Source organism: Suricata suricatta, chromosome 4 (genome assembly GCF_006229205.1).
Source record: "Suricata suricatta isolate VVHF042 chromosome 4, meerkat_22Aug2017_6uvM2_HiC, whole genome shotgun sequence".
NCBI classification, from domain to species: domain Eukaryota; kingdom Metazoa; phylum Chordata; class Mammalia; order Carnivora; family Herpestidae; genus Suricata; species Suricata suricatta.
Window position 1 is genome coordinate 73,820,146 of NC_043703.1, and position 25,018 is coordinate 73,845,163.

Here is a 25,018-nt window from a genome sequence, read left to right on the forward strand (position 1 = left end):
CCCCCCACAAGGATCTTTTAAGGCAGCCTCTGCTAACTCCCTGTAACTCTCACATGGGGAACCTGCAGTTCAGAGAGAGGAAGCGCTTGTCCTGTATGTAACCGCTGGGAAGTTGGGTGGTTCCCTGCCACTTCTGACTCCTGGTCCTTTGTGACCTGATTGTTTCTCCTCAGGAAGCTTTTAGGATCTGCTTTTCCCCGCTCGTGTTCTGAAATTTCTGAGGGAAGTGCCTTGGCATGTTTTTAAAAATTGTGTCTGGGAGCTCACTTTTGGGAAATTACTTCTCTGTTTCTTTGGTAACTTCCTGTCTTCTGTTACTTTTCTTTGTACTTTGTGTGTGTGTGCGCGCGCGTGTGCGTGCTTGTTAGTTGCCAAGGGTGCTTCTGTAAACTTCCGTTTTTCTTAATTTTCTCTATTTTCCATCTCTTTCTATTTTTTAGACTTTCTCAACTTTGTTTCTAGTCCACTTCTTTATTTTTGCTATACCATATTTAAAATCTAAGAACTCTTTCCTATTTTCTGAACTTTTTAGACACTTTTCTTAGCTGTGCTGGCTGGGTTCTCTGAAGATGATAAAGATTTTTTTTAAAAGAATTCTTTTGCACCCCACATTACTTGTCTGTTGCTCAGAGTTCCCTTTTTTCTGTTTATTTTTTTGTTTGTTTTTTGTGCCTTTCAAAATGTCTGATCCTTAGCTGCCCTCTTATATTTAAAAGCAAGGTGCTACAGAGCTGTTTAGAAGTTTGTGTGCATGTATGATCTCTAGCTTTGGATTCTTTTTCTATTTTTTTTTCTTTCTTTCTTTCTTTTTTTTTTTTTTTTGAGAGAGAGAGAGACAGTATGAGCAGGGGAGGGTCAGAGAGAGAGAGGGAGACACAGAATCAGAAGCAGGCTCCAGCTCTGAGCTGTCACCACAGAGTCTGACGCAGGGCTCAAGCCCATGAACCGTGAGAACATGACCTGAGCTGAAGTCGGATGCTTAACTGCCTGAGCCACCCAGGTGCCCCTTTTTAAATTATTTTCTGATGTTTATTTATTTTTGAGAGAGAGAGAGAGAGAGAGAGAGACGACAGAAACAGAGTGTGAACAGAGGAGGGGCAGAGAGAGAAGGGGAGAAACAGAATCCAAAGCAGGCTCCAGGTTCTGAGCTGTCAGCAGCAAGCCTGATGCCGGGCTCAAACTCAGGAACTGTGACATCAGGACCTGAGCTGAAGTTGGATGCTGGACGGAGCCACCCAGGTGTCCCCCATCCCATCCTCTTGTTTTGTGCAGGTTATGCCCACGGCTGTGTCTGTTGTCCAGAGTCTTCAGGTTAATCCTTTTCATAGAATAAACTTTGTCTTCAGGGTCTGGGAGCCTTAAGTAGTTCCCATACAGATATTCAACCAGTTCTATTTTCAGTTATATTCTGGCTCAGGCTTTCAGAGGTAAATCCCTTTCCAGGATTTTGCTGCTCAGAATACTTGGTTCTTGTTGACTTATAACAACTTGGCAGCTTTCTTTGTTCTGGTAAATTGGTTATTACTTGTCAATCTGCTTTCATTTCCTGAAATTTTATTAACATCTCTACTCTGTTTTCCTTTCCTTTTCCATTCTCTTTGATCTTTTGATTTTCTACATTTTAGATGTCTTTATTAGAACTTTAGTTCAGTTTTCAAAGGGAGCCAGAGGTAAAAAGTAAAACTTTAAACAGAAATTCCTAATCTACTCTTCATAACAAAGTCATCGGGAATGATGACTGAGTATGGCCTCTATTTGGCACACCCACGTTTGCATACAGTATTTATTGGAAAGCTTGGCTGAAAATAGATATTCAGTGCCCAATTTAATAAATCAAGAAAGTATGTCTGAAAAGAATGTTGTAAAGCAATCCTCATTTTCTTCTATTTTATTAGATAATCATAGTTTTATTTTGTGTGTGAATTTAAAATATGTGAATGTCTTAATATATGTATACTTTTTTTCCTTAATGTTAAATACTATGGTTGTAATCTTGGATAGAGTTAAGTTGGAATTGGTATGGATGAGATTGGAGAAAACAAGTACATGGGTCTAAATCTTTCAACCTTTCATTAAGACATTAAACAATAGTGAATGTCTAACCCAACACTCACTACTTCTTACAGATATTTTTGACCTCTTAGATTGACTATATTTTAACTCAAATTTGAACTGAAGCTCATTTTTCTCACTTTATGTCTCATTTTATATTAAGATTGCTGATTTCTGAGTGGAGATCTGAAAGCTGGAAAGTAAAAGCTCAAATGGTGCTATTTTAAAAAAATTTTGTTCTGCCTTTATTGACTTATCCCTTACTTGAACTTGAGTGGAGAGTATCTTATAATCGAGAGCACAGAATGCACGTATCTCAGTACGTTACATGATCAAGAATTGACCAAGTGTTGCTTCTTAGAATTGAAGAATTTTTCATCATACTAGGTCAGGAGACATTTCAGTTTCTTAGTAGAAGAGAATATTGGGAAAACTTACATAACATCAACATATTCAAATAGTGTTTTAATTCTAATAGTATTTCAGAGTTAGCGTCTTCTAATAGTCTTGCCAGCTTTTAAAAAGGTTACGTGTTTGACTTTAACATTTGTTTTTCTCTTAAGCATTTTTTAGACATGTTTGAGACATCTTTGGATAATCTGTTTTCTGTCCTTTTAAACATAGGCTGCCATTTGTCGATGCAGTCAGCCACTGTCCGGGTTCAGTGCCAGGTGCCTGGAGGATGAGCACCTGCTGCAGGCCATCAGCAAAGCCAACCCAGTCAACCACTGCATGTATGTCATGGACACCAGGCCCAAAGTATGTGTCTTGGATACAGTACAGTCTGTTTGTTGAATTCTCTTTGTGACTTTCAGTAATGAAGTTTGATCTAACTGCCCATAATCAACCTGTCTGAATCCTAGTTTTAAGTTAACTGAGGCTAATGTACTGAGGAAAGCAGTCTTTTAAAGGACACCAACTTAGAGGACTCATTTCCCAGATGTGTGATTTCATATGTTTCCTGATTTATATGTCAATTTAGGAAAGCTCGACTTTATAAGGAGAACTCTTGATGAGGTGTTAAGTCTCACATTACTGTGAAGAAATATTTAATAGAGTGTGTGTGGTGAAAAATTAGAAAATCTTACTAATTTTTTGGTAGAATTTTTAATTGTCAAAATACTTTTCATTAAAATAATGACCCTTAATTTGAAATACTCAAGAAAATAAGGAAAATAGTGAGTTAACTTAGGAAACATTGAACTAGAGAATTATAAGTAGTAAACAGGAAATGGTTGTTCTGTTAGGCATCTATAATGTTAGGTCAAATTTTTATCATTGGGCCAAATGTCAGAATCCCTTTTTCTTTTTATAAACACAGTTAGACAACTAATGCATATAGGACCCTGAAACTAAAGTAATTAAAACCTTCAATGGTAAAGCTAACATGACTTTTAATTTTTATTATAGCATCGCATGCAGAGCTGGTGGGCTACACAAAAGGACATTGGCAGAATTATAGTGAGGATTTCTTCAAAAATCTGGAATGATGAGAAAATAAGAGAAAGCGATGAGAAAAAGCGAGTGAGCGATATAGAACACGATTTTAGGCAGTTTTGTTGAAAGGAATGGTAGTTGTTTTAGAAGTCATTCTAAAACATCATTGTGCAGTCTCACAAAAGATAATGGATGAAACAGAAGATAAGATTAATTTGAGTAAATTAAGAAGTATTAAAAATTAGAAGTTGATAATTTGATAATCTTTCATCTTGTTAACAAGAAAAGAGGTTCTTAGAAGTCTAGAATGTTGGTGATATCTCTTGTAAGACAAATTTTATTTTACTCCCTTGTCTCATCTGGGTGGGTTTATAGGTCAGAACTACTTTTAGATGAAGTTAGATATAAAAAATTGTAACATGAGACTTTCTGAATCCGAAGCCTGAGGGCGATCTGTTTCTCAGGACCTAGTACCTCTTATTTGTGTAATTGACCTCTACACACAAAACGGGCCTCTGATTGTTTTGTTACAGTAGTTAGGCTCAAATTTATGTAGTAATAATGTGGAAGCGTTTTAATCTCTAATTCTCACCTTACGTGCTTAATAATCAGTGAGCTAGCAGCTAGAATGGAACTGTTCTTGTTATCAAACTGGGCCCCCCATTCACTGAATGAAAAGTGACTTTTTCTTCCAGTTTAGGTTTTCTTTCATCCAAGTTGATAAGAATACTTAGTAAACTATAATAATGTACAATATGAAATCCTAGTCTGAAAAAATTGAAACATGCCAAGTCTTAAATGAAATTTTGCATTTGATCTAGTGACCAAATACATTGGGCCTACTGGCAGTCTGTTTTCTCCTTAGGGACCAGTTAGTTAGTTTATTTGGGCCCAGTTCTTGGACATCTGTCAGGCTAGAGAATTACATGCCATGGTATATACCAAGTGGGCCTCCGGTGATCTCTAACATGGAGGACCTCAGATCCTCTGACTTGTATCTCAGATTGGCTTCTTCAGGCCTGTGTGGCTCTATGTTGATCAGCTGCTCCACAGGCTCACTCTGAGGTGAATCTCATTCATTCTGTAACAGAAAAACTTCCCAACTCTTCTCCTCTCTGAATCATTTAGGATTCAGATAAGAGATACTTTTTTTTTTTTTTTTTGGAAATACTGCAAACATGGAAAACTGACTAAAAACATAAGTGAATTAGTTTTGTAAATTATTTATAGGGAACTTCTTGTCTGAACTTTCCACCATATAGCAATCATGTTGTTACCTTATAGTGTCCTTCTTTACTGTTAATAACATATGTGGCACTTTTATTTATTAAAAAATGATAGCATATTCAATTTTGAAGAGTTCTTTAAACTCTCTGCTAAAATATGGTTTATTCAGTGTTTTCATGATGTTTTGGTGAACTAAAAAGATTAAAGCAGTTTGTCTCAAAATTTCTAAAACTTTGAATTTTAGCTGAATGCAATGGCCAACAGAGCAGCTGGAAAAGGTTATGAAAATGAAGACAACTATTCTAATATTAGATTTCAATTTGTTGGAATTGAAAATATTCATGTCATGCGGTCCAGCCTTCAGAAGTTATTGGAAGGTATGAATTATTGCTCACCTTTGAGGCAACTTTGTCTAATAGAAATATAATGCTAGGCCGATTATAAAATTTTAAATTAATTTGAAATTTTCCTATAGTCACAGTCAAAAAAGTAAAAAAAAATTGAAATTAATTTTAATAATGTACTTATTTAACCTAATATATTAAAAACATTGTGTTAACATGTTTTTCATGATGTTTTGGTGAACTAAAAAGATTAAAGCAGTTTGTCTCAAAATTTCTAAAATTTTGTAATCAGTATAAATTTAGTAATGACACATTTTAGGGTTCTTTTCTTTAAGTCTTCAAAATTGACTAGAGTGTATTTTACACTCTTACAACACATCTCAGTTTGGACTGCCCATACGTCAGTAGCCGTGTCCAGGGAGTAGCTATTGTATTGGACAGCACAGTTCTAATGGTCTTGCAAGAAATTGCTATTGCTAGATAGATATTCTTTCTTAGTCTGTGCAGTGAAGATTACTTGATGATAGTGATAGTCTGTTTAAGTATTAAGGTATCTTTCCATCATGGTGTGGAATTTTAAAAATTAAAATATCAGGGGCGCCTGGGTGGCTCAGTCGGTTAAGCATCTGGCTTCAGCTCAGGTCATGATCTCACAGTTCATGGGTTTGAGCCCTGTATCGGGCTCTGTGCTGACATCTTGGAGCCTGGAGCCTGCTTTGGATTCTGTGTCTCTCTCTCTGCCCTTTCCCCACTTGTGCTCTCTGTTTCTCAAAAATAAATAAACATTAAACATTTTTATTTTAAATTAAAATATCAGGAGCACATGGGTGGCTCAGTTGGTTAAGTGTCCAACTCTTGATTTCAACTCCAGGCCGTGATCTCATGGTTCAGGAGGTTGAGCCCCACATTGGACTCTGTGCTGACAGTGCAGAGCCTGCTTGGGATTCTCCTTCACTCTCCCCTAACCCCTCTCTCAAAATAAATAAATAAACTTAAAAAAATTTTTTTAAATTAAAAAATTACAAATGTTAAACAAAAGTAAAATACCAGATTTTGGGGGATGCCTTGGGTGGCTCTGTCAGTTAAGTGCCCTTAATTTAGGCTCAAGTCATGATCTCATGTTTCATGAGTTCAAACCCCAGTTTTGGGCTCCACACTGGCAGTGCGTAGCCTGCTTGGGATTCTCTCTCTTCCTCTTTCCCTGCCCCTTCCCTGCTCATGCTCACTTGCTCACTGTCTCAAAAGTAAACTTAAAATCCTTTAATTGAAAAGAGCCAGACTTTTTAAACACTTTGCACATAAGATTTTTTTTTTAAAGAGATTGGAGCTTTTTTTAAAGAATGACAAAAATATACCTAAAAGTCCATTATTGAGCTTCTAATAGCATTTTTTCACGTACACAGTCTTGCTTTTTATTTTGTTCTCTTCTTTTTCTTATTGAACTCAGAGCTTGAATAGGACAAGTGGAAGCTGTGGCCTTATTCTAATTGAAGTTTTTTTTCCTCTGTTTTAGTCAATGGTACCAAAGGGCTTTCTGTCAGTGATTTCTACTCTGGTTTGGAGAGCTCAGGATGGCTTCGCCACATCAAAGCTGTTCTGGACGCAGCCATCTTCTTAGCCAAAGTAACTCTTCTTCGCTCATATTTGGTTTGGGGGTTTATACCGGTTGGGAAGGTACATTTATTCTGTTGGAAGCTGGCATCCTTTCCAGTCACATAAGTTCTATTATGTGTTACCTCCTTAATGAGACTTGCTTTAATTTGAGCTTTAAAAGATAATGTAGCATTTCATGTAGAGACTTAAAAAAAAATCCCTAAATACTTTGAAACAGCAATTTTGGTTTTGTTTTTTGTCTGTTTGTTTTGTGTTTTTATTGTGTTTTGTCTCTTTTTGTTGCTGTTTGTTTGTTTTTTGGAAATTACGATGACAACATTATTATTGCAGTCCTTGCCCTTCTGTGTGACACAGTACTTGATAGTGTCATTTTTAAGTAACTCAAGTGTATTCTGCTACAATCTAAGTACATGGTTTTTCTCTGCAGGCAGTAATGGTTGAAAGTGCCAGTGTGCTGGTGCATTGTTCTGATGGCTGGGACAGGACGTCTCAGGTCTGTGCCCTTGGCTCTCTCCTGCTGGACCCCTACTACAGGACAATCAAAGGATTTGTGGTAAGGAGTGATGTGGCCAGACCAGTGGTTCTCAATTAGGAGTGACTCCGTCCTCCCAGGACACATTTGGCAGTGTTAGGAGACAGTTTTGATTGTTACAAAGAAAAGGATTTAACTGACATTTAAGAGGCATAGGACGCTGCTAATACTCCGTACCATGTAGGATCGCCCCTGAAGCAGAGAATTTCGGGGCCCAAAATGTGCGTAGTGCTGAGGTCCCTTGAGTCACAATGATTTCACTTTGTGCCAGCTCTTTGAAAACAGGTTTCTAATTCATTTATTCATGTGTTTATTTTAATTTTTTGAGACAGGGAGAGGTTGAGCAGGGGGCGGGGCAGAGAGAAGGGGACAGAGGATTTGATGTGGGCTCTGTGCTGACAGGCTGATAGCAAGCCCAATGCGGGGCTTGAACTCAGGAAGCACAAGATCATTACCTGAGCCAAAGTCAGACACTCACCTGACTGAGCCACCCTGATGACCCAATTAATAGTTCTTCTCTAAAATGTTATAGTAGAAATTTTCAGTATTTTCTCCCTCATTTTTATCCAACAAATATGAATGATAGAGTAAAACAAGGCACAAATAAGAGTACTTAAAAATTATATTTCAGGGGCACCTGGGTGGCTCAGTCAGTTGAGCGTCTGACTTCAGCTCAAGTCATGATCTCGCGGTTCATGGGTTCAGAACCCCACATTGTGCTCTATACTGACACCTCGGAGCCTGGAGCCTGCTTCGGATTCTGTGTCTCTCTTTTTCTCTGGCCCACCCCTGCTGGCACTCTGTCTCTCTCTCTCTCACTCAAAAATAAATAATAAAAACATTTAAAAATATTATATTCTAGAAAAACTTTCTATTTAAGACTCTTTTATTTGTTCATTGTAATTACACATTAGGAAGCATGTTTTATATCTGAAGATTAGATTTCTAGTTGGATAAATTTTCTACTTTGTTTTTAATTTTTCAAAAACGTTTACTTATTTTTGAGAGAAAGAAAGTGAGAGAGACAGACAGAGCACAATTAGGGGAGGGGCAGAGAGAGAGGGAGAGACAGAATCTGAAAAGCAGGCTCCAGGCTCCGAGCTATCAGCACAGAGCCTGACGTGGGACTCGAACCCACTGACTATGAGATCATGACCTGAGCCTGAGTGTGACTCTTACCCAACTGAGTCCCCTGGGCACCCCTGGATTTTCTACTTTGTGAAGCTAAAGCCCTGGCTCCTGCTCTTTGTCCTTTAACATAGGATTAGATTAACTTACACTTTCAAAATTTGCATCTTAACTCATGGTAGTGAAGTCAGTGAATCGAAGGAAGGGGTAGGAAGTGTTTACTAGTTAGAATGATGAACTGCAGGGCCACCGTTAAAGCAGTGGACAGTTTAACATCCCCAGATCCCATTCAGTTGCCTTGTTTGGTGACATGGACGTCCTGAATCTTGGGATAGCTGAATGGAGTTGCTCCTAAGAAAATGGTGTGCAGCTTGCCTTGGGAGTGCAAGGCGAGGACCATTTTCTCTGCCATCTCCGCTTTGATCCTTTGCAAGACACGCTAATGAAGTCATGGTTCTTAGCTTCCTGCTGGCGCTCAGGCTGCCCGAGCGGGCTGCCGGGGGCAGAAGGGCATGGTGGGAGGAAGGCCTCAGGAAGAGAAGATCAGAATTTGGCATTCGCCTTCTTTGGGTAGTGAGAGCCACTAGCGGGCTTTAAGTAGAGGAACCGGTACTTGCTCGGATCTTCCTTGTAAAAAGATGGCTCGGTGTCTTCAAGGCGGAAATGAGTGGGTGATGGAGGCTGGGAGGCCACGGCAGAATCTGGTAGGACAGCTCAAGATAGAAAGAGGGCCCGGAGTGAGACAGTCCCACACGGTACCAGAGGGCAGGGTTCAGCCTCCAGGAATGCTGAGAAAGCAGAGTCAGTGAGAACCATCCCCAGATAACCGTGTGGTGGAGGACAGGAGGCCCCTTCCAGGAAGATTTCCCGGATCTGGACTCAGTTGGCAGGATGGACAATGCTGCTCTCTCACTCTCTGCTGAAAGAAGCAGACAGCTAAGTTTTGTGAGGAAGATACGGAGTAAAGTTCTGGACGTGGATGTGCACAGGACTCGCAGATGGGGCCTGCGGCAGCACCTGGGGCTCCAGCCTGAAGACTTACCTGACGTCACCCAAGAGCAGGAGTGCAGAGCTTGGATCTGGACCCATGCCACCAGGCTGCAGACTCTGCGTCCTTCCCCGTCACGGGACATGGCCTTCTGGGGAGATTCACAGCGAAACAGAGAAGCTACCTGTGGCAGCTTTGGTACCGGAAATGTATTTGGTGGTCATATTATGAAATTACGTGGCATAGTAAATACTCAGAATATACATTACGTAAATGAGACTGAAAAAGATTAGAATCCTGTTCCTTCAGTAGAGTTATGACAGAGAAAACAGATAAAGACAGTTCATTCAAGAGGTTAGATATCAACATTTGAATTTGAATATGTCATTGGTCTCTTTATCTTTTTTCCCCCTTCGGTTAAGCCCTGTGTAAGTAATGTACAAGTAAGCCAGACGGTTTAAAACGCATCCCAGTCTACCACGCACAGTTAACCACTGTTAACGTTTTGATTTATATTTTCTTAGTGTTTTTACTATGCAGATATAAAATCTAAATGTACTAGTGCTTTATCACATGTACTTTTCATTTACAGTGTAGTAAATACAACTGGAGTGATTCGCTCACAGGACTACCCTAATTCTTTTACGCATCACTTTTACTCTTTCCTAAACCACCCCCTAACCCAGGTTCTTTCTGCCTTTTGCCTATAATTAAACAAAAATTGGTTTTGTTTTGTTTGCAGCCGTAAGTTAAAAGGGTAAATGCTATGGTTAAAATAATAGGATTTAATCCATTTTAAACAGAAGAAATTGACAGCAGTTATAAATTACACTTTACTTTTTTTCGTAAAGGTTTTAATAGAAAAGGATTGGATCTCTTTTGGACATAAGTTTTCAGAGAGGTGAGTCATAGTTTTACATTTATATATTTTGTAAAATTAATAAAACTATCCTAGAGTGCTGGAATATTTCTGTTCTCCAAGAACTCACATGTCCAATGGGAGGTGAGAGCGCTATTGTTTTTTGTGTGTGTGTGAAAACTGATTTAATTTTTTCTGTTCTTTCTTTCAATTCTCATGCTTTTGTTAACTTTTATGGCAATTTATTACCTTCCTTCTTGTCTGGATTGTGGTACTTAGAAAGTAACATACCCTTTAAAGGTGTGGTTGAAAAACTCATAGGTTTAAATTGCTTTAATAAAAATATGCTTTTTTAGTGCCAATATAACAGTGTTTTAGGTTCGTGTGTGTGTTAAAATTTAATAATACCTGAACACTTGTCTTCGCTCAGAGGCATTTTTAAAGCTTGTGCTTTCTGGGGGGGGTCAGGTGTGGCCATTTGGACGGTGACCCAAAGGAAGTCTCACCAGTGTTCACTCAGTTCTTGGAATGTGTGTGGCATCTGACCGAACAGTTTCCACAAGCCTTTGAGTTCAATGAAGCGTTTCTTCTTCAGATCCATGAGCATATTCATTCATGCCAATTTGGAAACTTCCTTGGAAATTGTCAGAAGGAAAGAGAAGAACTCAAGTAAGATGGTTTGCTTCAAGTGGCCTTTTTTTAATCCTCTTGAGCTGAGGTCTAATGCAGATCATAGTTGAACATAATAAGATATCTAGACAGTTTGTACTAGAATTGAATTTTATTGTCTGTATTCCTGAAGCTAAGTACCTTCTGAAGATCCTTAACTTCCTCAGGTTAATAGTAAAATCACATTTTAAAAATTTGTTTTGAAAGCTGGCATACCTATAGAAAAGTACATGTAGTGTAAGTATGAAGCTCAACAAGTGTAAAACTTCTCCATCTATGTGACCTGCGCCCAGAACAAGAAATAAGACCCCCTTCATGTGCCTTTCTAGTATCAATATGTATTTAGAACAGAAAAGCCTTATGCTATTTCATTTACTACAAAATATTCATCACCAAGTTTTAAAGTTTGGTAAAGAATTTTTAAACTCTTGGTTTTAAGGTAAGATGAGACCTTATAGTTCTTAAATTTTTTTTTTAATAATTTTATTGGGTGGGGGGGCTTGGGTGACTCAGTCAGTTAAGTTCCTGACTTCGGCTCAGGTCATGATCTTGGGTCTCATGGGTTCAAGCTGCGTGTTGGGCTCTGTGCTGACAGCTCAGAGCCTGGAGCCTGCCTCAGATTCTGTGTCTCCCTCTGTCTCTGTCCCTCCTCCACTCATGCTCTGTCTCTCTCTTTCTCAAAAATAAATGTTAAAAAAATAATTAAAAAAAAATTATTTTGAAAGTTAATTTATTTAGAGAGAGAGAAAAAAAGAGCCCATGTTCACTCATGGGAAGGGGCAGAGAGAGAGAGAATACCAAGCAGGCTCTATGCTGTCATTGCAGAGCCCGACACGGGGCTCTATCCCACGAACTGTGAGATCGTGACCTGAACTGACCTCAAGAACTGGACACTCAGCTGACTGAGTCCCCCAGTGCCACAGTTGTCACATTTCTAAGCAGAGAGTTGTCAGGGGAAGATATGTTGGCTATAGTGCATCTGAACTGGGTCTCCTATCTGTTCTTTCCTAACCAGTCTTTGGTAATAGTGGTTTCTTGCTGGATCTTGATTCAGAGATGTGGGACAAGGCCGTGAGATGTTCTTATTAGTTTTTGAGGTTGAGTTTCTGAGTTTAGATGTCTTATATGTCAGTAGAGAGCAGTTGTAGGTTCTTGCATATCCAAGAGACATGTTAGAGAAGCTAAGTCTGGTAGTAATTTGAAGACAGCCACCGACTCTCACTCTCAACTGAGTCGAAAGCAGAACTGAGAGCACATGGAAGATTCTAAAGATGTGTAAAGGGAATTACAGCCGAAATACAGTGTGACAGAGATGAACAAATCACAGAGCACTGGGACTTTAGCTCTGTGCTGTAGTCATTTACAGTTTATCATAATTTGGAGCAGGTGACTCTGAGTACAGAGATATTTTAGGAAAAACTATCATTTCAGTTAGTGCCGAACATCCTCTCAAAAAAGAAGATGGTAATAGAAGCACATACTTCCTATGAGTCTTTCCCTAAGAACTTCCCTTTCTCAGGGATCAGAGAAAAATGAACAAGCTTTTCTCCCTGTCTCTTCTACGTTTATTTAGTAAATATACTGTCGAAACCATTCTACCCTTTATCCACTTACTTCACCTAACTTATTGTTAAAATTGCCATATAATTGGCATCTTTTTACTATTGAATAATGACCTGATTTTTCCTAATTTCCTTTGCTTGTGCTCGTTCACACTTAACATGCATCCCTGCTCTGGAATTACTCGTACCACAGCCCCAATAGAGGTAAGAGAACGAGGCAAAGAATGCTACAAGCATCTTACTCTGTGTACATGTTTAGGGGGACTGGAGACAGGTATCACAGAGACCGTGTTTACAAGGCTGTGGCAGTTGAAAGGAATCCCTTACCGTGTGTGGTGGTGAGAGAAGTGGTAGATCTGTGTTATGTTCCAAAAGACATGGTTTTATCTACTTCATGATTATGAGTGAAAAAGGAGAAAAGGGAGAATACAGAATGCAGAGACAAGGTAAGGTTGAGGTTGGACTGTTAATAGAAGGAAAAATGAAAACAAATCTACTTGGGAAGCAATTGCTGGATTTATAACAATGATTTTTAGCCTCTGTGGGAAAGGTCTTTGTTCTTTTGGTCACACTAAGGTTGAAAGAGAAGACTTACTCCCTGTGGCCATTTCTCCTGGACGACCAGAAGAAGTACCTAAATCCACTCTACATTTCCACATCTCCGAAATTTACAGTTTTGGAGCCGAATACAGTGTCTTTCAACTTTAAGTAAGTTGGCATCATTGAGGTATTTATACTTGGTTTTTCTCAAACATGATTTATTGAGCTGTGGGTTTTTTTGTTTTTTGTTTCTGCCATAAAGGTTTTGGAGAAACATGTACCACCAATTTGACCGAACATTGCATCCTAGACAGTCTGTGTTTAATATAATTATGAATATGAATGAGCAAAATAAGCAGTTAGAAAAAGATATTGAAGACTTAGAATCGGTAAGTATTCTGAAGTATCTTCATATAATACGTTTGGAATATTAAATTAGTTTCTTATGTTGTCAGTGTAAATTGTGGTATATAGAAACCTCATAAGTTCTGCTTATTCTAATGTTGAACAGCCAACCCTTGAACAACATGGATTTGAAATGCACAGGCCCATTTACAAGTGGATTTTTTGTTACAAACATAGCACAGGACTGTAAATGTTCTTTCTCTTCCTTATGCTTTTCTAAATAACATTTTCTTTTCTCTAGCTTACTTTATGTGAGAATACAGCATATAATATATTATAACATACAAAATATGTATCAGTTGACTGCCTATGCTATTGGTAAGGATTCCAGTCAACAGCAGGCTATTAGTAGTTATGTTTTTGGGGAGTCAGAAGTTACATGTGGATTTTTGGTTGCAGGGAGATTTGGTTCTTGCAACCCCTGTGTTGTTCAGGAGTCAACAGGAAAGTAGAAATCTGAACATAAACATTCAGGTAGCTACCACCTAGCTTTTTGAGATTTTAATATTTATCATACCTCAGAACTTTCGCGTATGTGTTTTTTTTTTAAGAAATGAAACATGATAGACGTATTTCAAGATCCTGTATGCTCCTACTCAGCCCATCCCCACATACTTTGGGCTGAATTTAGTGTGAATTATTCCTGTGCATATTTTTATACTTCTACTATATGTTTTTTTATCCACAACTTACAAGATTGTTTTGTATGATTTAAAATATTATTTTTAATATTTGTTAAAAAATACAAAAGCACATATTTTTAATAAGGTATAAAAGAGCAGCAGACAACATGAATGCACGTGCACCCTTCAACCAGCTTGAGGGACCGCATGGTGTAAAATTCCATCAAGGTTGTTACATTGTCAGGCTTCATTTTACTCAACGTTGTTTTGAAATTTATCCATGTTGATACATATAGCTTTAATTTGTGTTTTATTAATAACTACTGTATAATATTTTCTTATATGCATACATCATAGTCTGTCCATTCAGCAGCTGCAGAATGGGATTTCCATGGTAACAATGAGGTTGAATGACTTTTCATATATATGCTGGCCATCTGGTTTTTCCTTTTCTGTGAATGGCTTATTCCCACCTCCACTCATTTTTCTGCTAGCATATTTGCCTCTTCCTAATTGATTTGTAAGAGTTTTTTATATACCAGACACTAATTCTTTGAGATAAATGTATAAAGATATATGAAGTGGCTTCATTTAGTCCATTCTTGTCTATTCCATTTTATTTATGGTATGTTTTATATACAGGCAAATTGATCAGTCGTCATGTTGTATGCCTTCTTTGTATCTTGTTTAAGAAGTGTCTCTCCGCTCTAAGACTTGCTTATAATCTTTTCTGTGTCATCATACATAAGCAAAAAGGATCAGTACATACTTTAAAAATCCTGGACAGTTGTAACTCAGACGGTCATGTCTGCCAGTCAGGCAGGACTGTTCCTTAGTCATCTGTCAGAAAAAGAGGTAACTAATCGCTTGAGGAAACAGTAGGAGGACATGTAAAAAGAGAAGCAGGCCCACGACGTAGGTGACACAGCAGATTGCCTGGAGATCAGTCCAGGGATTTGGAGAGCATGATACTCTGCCAAAGAATACGTTTAAAATCATGTATTCTGTGTAGAAAAAAAAAGTGTCCTAGAGCTGGTTGTGTTCACCTAACAAACCAGTACAGGGAAACCAGGTAAGAAAGTTCTTTAGGCAATAAAACCTTTAGGCAAATAAGTATGTGTTTATTATACGGTTGAGATTCAGGGTGAAGGTCTCAGACAAGGTTCTTTCATTATAAAATGTTTACTTTGTGTATTTTCCAGGTAATGTATATCCTTTTCAAACATGAAGGCTTAGGATCTTTTGCAGTCAAATGTAATAACCATTTTTCACTATAAAAGCTGTGTGAACAGGATTCTCAATGATGTCTTACTCTTCTGCACTAGATTTTATTAATTTTTTGAGGTTTAACTTTGAACTGTTCATAATGAGAACATTTGCAAAAGCATGGTTTCTTCGTTCATCTGACCTGTATTGAACATGTAGTTATGTGCTACTAGTAATTTTTGTTTACATATCTGTTCTAGAAAATTAAGCAATGTAAAAATAAGCCAACAGATGGAATTCTCACCAAGGAATTAATAAATTCAATTCATCCTGAATCTCCTACCCTCAAAACTTCCTTGTGTTTTAAGGAGCAAACTCTGTTACCTGTGAATCATGCTCTTCGAACTATAGAGGGCAGCAACCCAGCAGATAACCGTTACAGGGAATACGCTGAAGAGTTTTCCAAAGCGGAACCCGGCGTGGTCAGCTTGGAGTATGGTGTGGCCAGAATGACCTGTTAGATTCGTAGAGTGTTTTCTGGACTTACTGCAGTGCAAGAAACGGATTGTGAGAATGACCTGTGCACGTGACGAAGAGGAATTTGTCTGGCAATGGTCTTGGAGTCGAATAGTTGAAGGAAGGATAATAACTGCTCTTGTGAGAGAAATAAGGCTGTTTAATTACGTTTCCAGCAAGGAATGACTTTTCAGTTAAGAAATGAGTGGTATCGGCAGAGTTAGTCAAAATACAATTTGTACTCTCTACTAGTGAATTGACACCTCTGTATGATTTTATGTTAATTACAGCCAAACATAAATCACCTTCTCTAACTCTAATTTAATTGCCAGAAAACAAAATGTGACCAAACTCTCCCTTAACTTAATAGTTAACATGGCATGGGCTTCTGATTATCTAACCTACAAGTATTTACATATTCTTCCTATTAGTGATGTTTAATGTTGAAGTGCCATGAAAAATATTTCTAAGAAAGCCTTAAAATCTCAATGTATTCTTTACTCTTAAGTTTTAAAGTCGAGAGCAGGGTTTTTTGTTTTTTCCTTTTAGTCAGCCTTGTTTTGTCTATAAAGAATTGCACTCTTCATTACCGTTGCATGCTGTGGTACTCCTGTATAAACAGATGTGCAAGCACACTGTTAGGTTCCTGGTTAGCTGGTCCCACTTTCACATTCAAAATTAATAAAACCGAAGGTTTAATTCTAATGACAGTTTGTGCAATGCTACACTTGATGGCATTATTTACAACTTAGATTACCGAGTTCTTGAATCTGTGTAAACATATTTGACTGTCTTTTATGTATGGATAAGTGCATTCTTTTGATATTTTGCGGTTGGCTTTATTTCTTCTTTAACTGTATAACTTTAAAAAACTAAGGCTCTCAAACTGTTTTAGAGACAGTGAAGAGTATATAGGTAAATACTGTTTTATCTTTCAATGAGCTGCTCTTCCTAAAACAAACTTTTAGTTTCCCCCAAATTTGGGGGTTAAAAAAGGGAAGTACAGATAGTTTAGATTTTGCTTGGTTGCATGAATTTTAAAGCAGCCATTTCTATGTGGAACATTTTTTTATTATCCGTTAACATAGGGAAAAAAAGGAAAATTAAGGATAGCCTAGTACAAAGTTAATGTTTAGCAAAATAACTTACATGCTAGGAAAAGTTTCATCTTGCCATGTTATGTTACCTGTTCTGTGTGCTAGTAACATATCTTAAAATGACAAAAAAAAAATCACATGCAATTGACAGTCTCACTCAGCTGGCTTTCAAATTGAAGGTTCAAGTAACACGGCTGGTCAGAGATGATTCAGGGGTAGTAAGAAACCTGCATAAAATCCCTAATGCTTCTCGTTACTGTTCTTATACCTATTGTATTAGTTTTGAGCATAAACAAGTATCTTTTTCACATGGGAAAAAAGCTTTATTGTATGAGAATTTACCTAATCCCATTTATTTTTTCAGTGCTTTTGTGTAACGCGTTATGTGAAAAGAAAAATGCTCCTTTTTAAACAGTGACAGAAATGCACTATAAAATGTAGTTTGTGATTTAGCCAAGCCTATTCCACCGTAAGCACTGGGACAGGAAACAATCTTTGTGACTACAAAGGGAAGCTTTTGTGCCTTGTTACTTGGTTCCGGTTACTGATTGTGGTTTGAGAATCTTCTGTGACACACTTCTCATATTCAGGTGTTCCTGGTTTATCTTCAACTTCAGGCATATGTTTGTGTATTTATGTGCTCACACACAGACTGAGACATCAGTTAGATCTGAAGTGACCTGCAGGGTATGTGTTGGCAAAAAGCAGATTGTGTATGTGTCTTCTAAAATTGAATTTATGTTCAGTGTGTTTGCAAATGTATAGCATGTAAATTATTACATACATTATTTAAAGGTAATTAAATGTTCATATTTTACTTTGAATATTTTTCTTTTGTAAAAAAAAAATTGGCATCAAGTTGTGGTTGTTTTTTTTCTTTCCTTGCTTAGACAAATGGACCTGCACATTATACTAATCGTAACAGTAGAAGGTTTGAGCAGTTCATTTTCCAAAAGGTTGATGATGAAATATAACTTACATAAAAGTAATTACCAAAATATTTAAAATGGGCACAGGGACTAAAAGGTTCAGCAGATATAGTTGATAGTGTTAATTTTGGTGGAAGACAGTGTCCCGTAAGTGTATCCATTCAAGGTAAAATGTCTTGCCAAAGGCAGATCTGGAGGCAAACGTGAGCAGGAAAATGACTTGCTGGAAGGAGTTTGTATGGGGGTGTTTGAATAGGTTGGCTAGGCCAGAGTAGCTCAGGGAATCTTGACCGAAGGAAGTCTTTTTTTAATTTATTTAGTGGAGTAGCAGGGTAGAGTAGGTACTATCAGGAATTTCTCCCCACCCCATTTTTTAAAAGACTTCTTTTTTTTTAAAGAGAAGTTTAGGTTCACACCAAAATTGAGAGGAAGGTCCAAAAATTCTCACATCCCCCACCAGAGTGGTATTTTTGTTACAATTGAGAAACCTACATCAATCAACACATCATTATCGCTCAAAGTCCACGATTTACCTTAGGGTTTAGTCTTGGTGTTGTGTTTTCTGTGGGCTTTGGACAAAGGTATAGTGACCTTTAGAGTGTCCTACAGAGCTACAGAGTATTTTCACTGCGCCGCCGGCCCCCCAGCCCCCCCTTCATCTCTTCCCTACCCACCCACCCCTGGCTACCACTGGTCTTTTACTGTCTCTACAGTTTCACCAGTGTCACTCAGTGTCACGTAGTAGGTGTCATACAGTATGTGGCCTTTCAGATTGGCTTCTTTCCCTTAATAAGTGCATCTCTGGTTCCTCTAGGTTTTTTCACGTCTCGATAGCTCACTCATGTCTTTTCTGTCACTGAGTAACATTCCGTTGTCTGGATGTCCCACAGTTTATTCATCCACCTGGTGTAGAGCACCTGGGGTGTTTCCAAGGCATGGTAATTTTGATACAGTTGGCTATAAACCTCCGTGTGCAGGATTTTGTGTGGACAGAAGTTTTCAACTCCTTTGGGTAAATACCAATGAGTGCAATTAATGGGTTGTGTGGTAAGCGCATGTTTAATTTGTAAGAAACTGCCAGAATTTCCCAAGTGGCTGCACCATTTGCGTTCCTGCCACAGTGAATGTGAGTTGCCGTTGCTGTGCATCCTCACCAGTGTTCACTGTAGTCAGTGGTCTGCATTTTGACCATTTGAACAGCCGTTTTTGACCTCTTTTTTTTTTTTCCATGTCAACTTTAGAGTACTGAAAGTTTTTTCAGTTGGCATTCTAAGTTGGGTCAAATTCTGATCACTTACAAAACTATGTAAGGACCAGTTGCAGACTTTTATCAGTGACGTCGATCCTTTTCATTGGCCAAGGTTTAGCTATTTTGTTGGCTTTTCCATGCAGGAGTACAGCTGGCATTAACATGTTTGGGTTAATTATAGCATAGAACCTATTTTTAAAAATACATGACTGTAAGCTTCAGAAACCTGTATCTAGAAAAAGACAGTCTGTACCCTAAAATGATGGACTATCTCTAGAAGAGGATACATACTACTGTGCTTGTCATATCAGAAAAAAACCAATTTTTGCCATTTTTCTAAACAGCATTAGTGCTCCTCTATTTCTAAGCAAGTAAAATACGCCTTTGCTCAGCGACTTTTGTAAAAGAGTGGAATGTGTAACCAAAGCAACATTCAGAAGCCTTTGCATTTAACAATATTTTGGAGCCTCTGTGGCAGAATGGTAGGAGAATGACACTCTAAGCCACTTGCCCTGCTCCGTAAGCATCTCTTCTGTTCTTAAAGGACATGCAGAATTACTTTCTTATCAAGAGTAGTAGTTTGGGAGGCATCATACTTAAAAAAACATTGCTATGCAAGATGGGTGAGAAATAAACCTTTGCTTTGGGTCACTGAGAGTTTGGGCTCTTACTGTAGCACAATGCAGTTCATCCTGAATGAGGAAACCATTCGCACACCTAAGAAGTTAATAATCCTTTGATTTCATCTAGATTCCAGCCCTTCATTGTCTCCTAAGGACCTTTCACTTATTTGTGCACTCCTATCTGCAGTTAAGGTTCATGCATTGCACTTGGTTGTAGCTCTTTAGTCTCTGATCTTGAACAGTCCCCTCACCTTCCTTTGCACTGACATCTTGAACCAGACCAGCTGTAGAGTATCTTAGTACTTCCTGCACTTCCTTACTCAGGAGGGTAGAATAATCAGCCTGTTCCACTGTTGTGGTGATAAATTTGATCACTTGGTTGACCTCTCCTTCTAAAGGTACATTTCCCCCACTTTGCACTTACCCAAGGCTCTGCCCGGTGATGTTTTGACATCAAAATGAATAACCCATTCCTTAACAATGTGTCCTGTTTGCCCAAATCAGTTACTTCATTGGGTGTTTCAAAATGCTGATTTTCAAATTCGTCTTTTCAATTTTACATTTATTTGATGGTATTCTTTAAAGAAGTGCTTTCACTCATCAAATGGGAAAATTCTTCTGGAATAGGGCATGATAAATGCTTAATTCTTTACCTTTAATTGCTACTTTTCAGAGTAAGGAGTTGTAATACCTCCCCAAGTTAGTTTTCTCTCTTTTTCTATAGGGATGTGTATTTTTATAATCAGTTCCAGTAAATTTTTTTTTTGCATACGGTTCTAAATCTGTGCAGAAGAACTCCTTCAAGTTCCTTTCATATCCTTTTCAAGTACCAACTAGTTTTGAGCATATTTTTGGTTTCTGACATGAGTAGGTGTCCCAGACTCACCTTGTGCTTTCCTTGCTCCATGTTTGGAATTGGCCATTTCTCCAGGGACCTTTGTTCCTGTTAGTAGGGAATGACATTTAAAACTAATCTCTGGACATCAGATGTGCTCATTGCTCCTGGAGCGTCATTGCTCCCAGGCCCTTTTAGTCGACAGAACTAGAAAATGTATTTTTAAAAATAATAAGTTTAGGGGTGCCTGGGTGGCTCAGTTGGTTAAGCATCTGGTTGATTTTGGCTCAGGTCATGATCTCATGGTTGGTGAACTCAAATCCCATGTTGGGCGCTGTGCTGACAGTGTAGAGACTGGGATTCTCTCACTATCCCTCTCTGCCCCTCCTCTACTCTTCTCTCTCAAACAAAACTTTAAAAAATAGTTAAGTTTAAACAATATTAATTTAAATTATTATTACCACAGTGCTTTCTTCTTTGATGTGTATCTCTTTTTCCCTGATACAAAAAATCCTGGTTTCTAATAGCTTGTGTATATTGGCCTTTTTTTTTTTAAGTTGGCTCCAAGTCCAGCACAGAGCCCACTGCGAGGCTCAATAATCACGACCCTGAGAGCAAGACCAGAGCTGAGATCAAGTGTCAGATGCTTAACCACCTGAGCCACCCAGGTACCTCTTGATAGTTTTTGCTTTATTCTACAATATTCTACAATATATCATATTGGATAATATATAGTATATGTGTATATATAGTATACTATGTACAAAATATAGTTTCAAAATTGCAATTAGTGTTAACTGATAAAAATATTGAATAAAATTTAAGATTTCTTTGCAGTTCTCTTTATCCTTGTATATATCCTATCAAGGATATACAGAGAACTGTGCTCCAAAGTTGCTTGAAATAATTTCTCTGTTCGCATTACAGGCATACCTCACAGATACTGGGATTTGATTCCAGAACACTGCAATAGACTAAATATCACAATAAAGTGAGTCAAGTGAATTTTTTGGTTTCCCAGTGCATATGTGCTACTCTGCACTATAGCATCATCTATTAAGTGTGCAATAGAATTGTGCCTATAAAAACAACGTATATACCTTGATAACACTTTATTGCTAAAAAATGCTGACTATCATGTGAGCTTCTGGTGAATCGTAATCACCAATCACAGCTCACCATAACAAATATAATAATAATAGTAAAGTGTAAAACATGCAAGAATTAGCAAATTGCGACACAGAGATATGAGGTGAACAGGTGCTATGGAAAAAATGCTGCTGATAAACTTACTCGATGTAGGGTTGCCACAGCCTTCAATTTGTAGAAAAAAAAAAGCAGTATCTATAAAATGCAATAAAACAAGGAACACCTGTACTAGTTTGAAATATAACTGTGATATTTTGTTTTCAAGTTTAGGATTTGCTACTTTTCTTTCTGGCTTAGTGGATTTTTAAAGAGAGAAAAATTAATTCAAATTTCCATAGAAAGGGATATGCACAAGTCTTGCTTTCATTACTTTCCCTTCCACCCTATTTCCCACTACTCTTCCATCCTCCCCACCACAGGCAACCACTTTTATTAGTTCCTATTACCCTTTCAATATTTGTTTGCAAATAAATGTGCATGCGTATATGATGCATATACATATACATATTTATTCCCTTTTTTCTTTAATAAAAGATATATATTGTTCTAAATTTTGCATTTTTTAATTTAATTGAATCTTGCAGATTACTTCATTACAGAGAGAGCTTGATCATTCCTTGTTCAGAGCTGCATAATACTTGCTCTATTGTATAGATTTTATTAAACTAGTGAATGTAACTCATTCCTATTTTTTTAACTTTTTATTATGCAGATGTTCAAAAGCTCAAAACTAAGAGTAGTATGATGAGCCTTTGTGTATCTATATCTAGAGTCAGTTATTAATGGCAGTTTGCTAACTGCCATATTTGTTGTTGACATATATTAAAACAGATTTCAGAAATGCCATTTTGCCCAAGTAGTTCAAAATGTGTGTGTGTGTGTGTGTGTGTGTGTGTGTGTGTGTGTGTGTGTGTGTGGCTAGCTAGCTAAGAAGATGTGGTAAAGATACTGTAGGTTAATGGATAAGGCACCAATATATTTTTTTCTTTTATATATATAAGGTCATTTGCACTTCTCTGAATTGTCTGTTCCTGTCTTTTCCCCATTTTTTCCTGAACAAGTTCTGCTTTTCCTTAAGAGCTTTTTATAAGACTTACTCTTTCTCTATGACATAATGTGCAGATATATTCTCCTTGTTTGTTATTTACTTCTGGCTTTCTGCCATGCAAAAGAGTTTTATATTTTGGAGGAGGAGTAATCTTATGTTGCTTTTTTTTTTTGAGTTATAGTTAGACTTTTTTTATTTTTTAACCCATGAAGCTTAAACCATTTATTATCTGACACTCTACAGTTTTAGGTGCACAGGATAATGATTCAACAATTCTGTACATTCCTCAGTGTTCATTAAGATAAGTGTACTCTTGATGTCCTTTATTTCACTCCTCACCCCACCCACTTTCCCTCTGGAAACCAGCAGTTTAAGTATTCAAGAGGGTTTGGGGTCGGGGGGGTTGTCTCCTTTTTTCTCCTTGTTTCTTAAATTACACATACGAATCATATGATATTTCTCTAAAAATCATATATTTGTCTCTTTTTTTGAGGATAATTTTTCTTTTATTCTTTTATTCTTTTTTTTTAGTATAACTTATTGTCAAATTGGCTTCCATACAACACCCAGTGCTCATCCCAACAAGTGCCCTCCTCAATGCCCATCACCCACCTCCCCTCTCCCACCCCCCATCAGCCCTCAGTTTGTTCTCTGTATTTAAGAGTCTCTTATGGCTTGCCTCCCTTCTAGGATCTAGGAGTGGCAGGGATCAAGTGGTTGCACTCAAGGCCAAAGGCAAGGTGGGTGTGGTTACAGCAATGGACAGCAGAGTCAAAATAGCAATTAAAGTAGTCTGACTCATAAAGACCTATGGCATTGGCTAGTTGATAATTGTGATTCTATAAGTGAAATAGATAGGAAACCTACTAAATTCTTACTTGATCTGTGTAAGCAGAAAAGTTTATGCTCATGGAATTCATTGGTCTTACTGTGTTGTCTAACCGGCTGGCTTGATAGGACAATGGAATGGCCCTTTGAAGATGTGGTTTTAGTGCCAGGGCTGGGACAAGTCTCCAGAAGGGTCTGTATGCTCTGAACCAGTGTCCAATGTACGTTGCTCTTTCTCCCATAGCCAGGATTCATGATTCCAAGAATTACTACTATTACTCCTACTGACCCACCAGCAAAGTTTTTGGTTTCTTTTTTTTTTTTAACTTATTTTTTTTAATGTTTTATTTATTTTGATACAAAGAGAGACAGAGCATGAGAGGGGGAGGGGCAGAGAGAGAGAAGGAAACACAGAACCGGAAGCAGGCTCCAGGCTCTGAGCTAGCTGACAGCACAGAGCCTGATTCAGGGCTCAAACCCACAAACGTGAGATCTGACCTGAGCCGAAGCCGGAGGCTTAACCGACTGAGCCACCCAGGCGCCCCGCAAAGTTTTTGGTTTCTATCCCCATGATATCATGCTCTGCTGGCCTACATAGTCTTAGTTTGAGAGGGAGGAATGCCTCCCTCAGCAGACACACCAATGGTTTCATTGAGTTGGACGTTAAGACCTGGCCTCTTTGGGCTCCTCACGCCTCTTAACAGGAAAGAATAGTAAAGAGTTACTGTGTTGGCTGCGTGATTGATCTTGACTACCAAGAGGAAATTGGACTGCTGTTAAACAACAGAGGTAAGAAAGAGTGTGTCTAGAGTACACAATATCCTTGAGGGCTTCTCTTAATATTACCATAGCCTGTGATTAAGCTCAATGGAAAATGACAACAACCCCATGTAGTCAGAATTACTAGTGGCGCAGACCCTTCAGGAATATAGGTGGGGGTGGGGCCACCTGGGTAGCCAGTTGGTTAAGTGTCCAACTCTAGATTTCAGCTCGTCATGATCTCACAATCCGTGAGTTCAAGCTCCATGCTGGCAGTGTAGAGCCTGCTTGTGATCTCTCTCACTCTCTCTGCCCCTCCCCACCTTGCTCTCTCTTTTTCTCTCTCAAAGCAAATAAATACAATTTTTTTAAAGGAATATAAGTTTGGGTCTCTCCACCAGCTAAAGAACCATGACCAGCTAAGGTGCTGGCTGAAGGCAAAAGGACTACAGAATGGGTAGTGGAAGAAGGTACTTACGAATGCCAGAAATAACCAAGTGACCAGTTCAGACTGAGGACTATCGTTGCTATGAGTAGATACTTCTTATTTTGTTATGAATGCATTTGTGTGAGCATATATGTGAAGCAAATATCCTTGTTTTCTTTCCTGACTTGTTCCCTTATTATATACCATATAATGTATTCACTATATCATAGTACCTAAGTATTGTTAATTTTATATCCTAGTGTTTAAATTACAGGACGTCAAGGAGAAGAGTAAGCATCACTCAAGGATCTTATTTCCTTTTTTGGGGGAAGGGAATGGTGATTTTTCAGTTGTATGCAGAAGAGTTGTTAT

General features: G+C 38.1%; 1 protein-coding gene and 1 long non-coding RNA gene across 3 annotated transcripts in view; both read left to right on the forward strand.

The window, feature by feature from the left end:
* The window catches only part of MTMR6 (myotubularin related protein 6), a 36,169-nt gene extending 18,546 nt beyond the window's left edge, over positions 1 to 17,623 (forward strand). Inside the window, exons 6-14 of one of the 2 annotated variants that reach the window (XM_029936941.1) lie at positions 2,677 to 2,811; positions 4,961 to 5,093; positions 6,574 to 6,683; positions 7,102 to 7,227; positions 10,174 to 10,223; positions 10,650 to 10,850; positions 12,989 to 13,120; positions 13,215 to 13,341; positions 15,447 to 17,623. In XM_029936941.1, coding sequence (XP_029792801.1) covers positions 2,677 to 2,811; positions 4,961 to 5,093; positions 6,574 to 6,683; positions 7,102 to 7,227; positions 10,174 to 10,223; positions 10,650 to 10,850; positions 12,989 to 13,120; positions 13,215 to 13,341; positions 15,447 to 15,707 — 1,275 coding nt within the window. In that variant the 3' untranslated portion in view covers positions 15,708 to 17,623. The remainder of the gene's footprint in view (positions 1 to 2,676; positions 2,812 to 4,960; positions 5,094 to 6,573; positions 6,684 to 7,101; positions 7,228 to 10,173; positions 10,224 to 10,649; positions 10,851 to 12,988; positions 13,121 to 13,214; positions 13,342 to 15,446) is intronic. The other variant, XM_029936942.1, reaches the window with a different exon arrangement.
* Positions 17,624 to 20,997: 3,374 nt separating this feature from the next.
* On the forward strand, positions 20,998 to 21,440 carry LOC115289636. The gene is made up of 2 exons (XR_003907731.1): positions 20,998 to 21,103; positions 21,363 to 21,440. It is a non-coding gene; the product is annotated as an uncharacterized LOC115289636 (long non-coding RNA).
* The last annotated feature ends 3,578 nt before the right edge of the window (positions 21,441 to 25,018 follow it).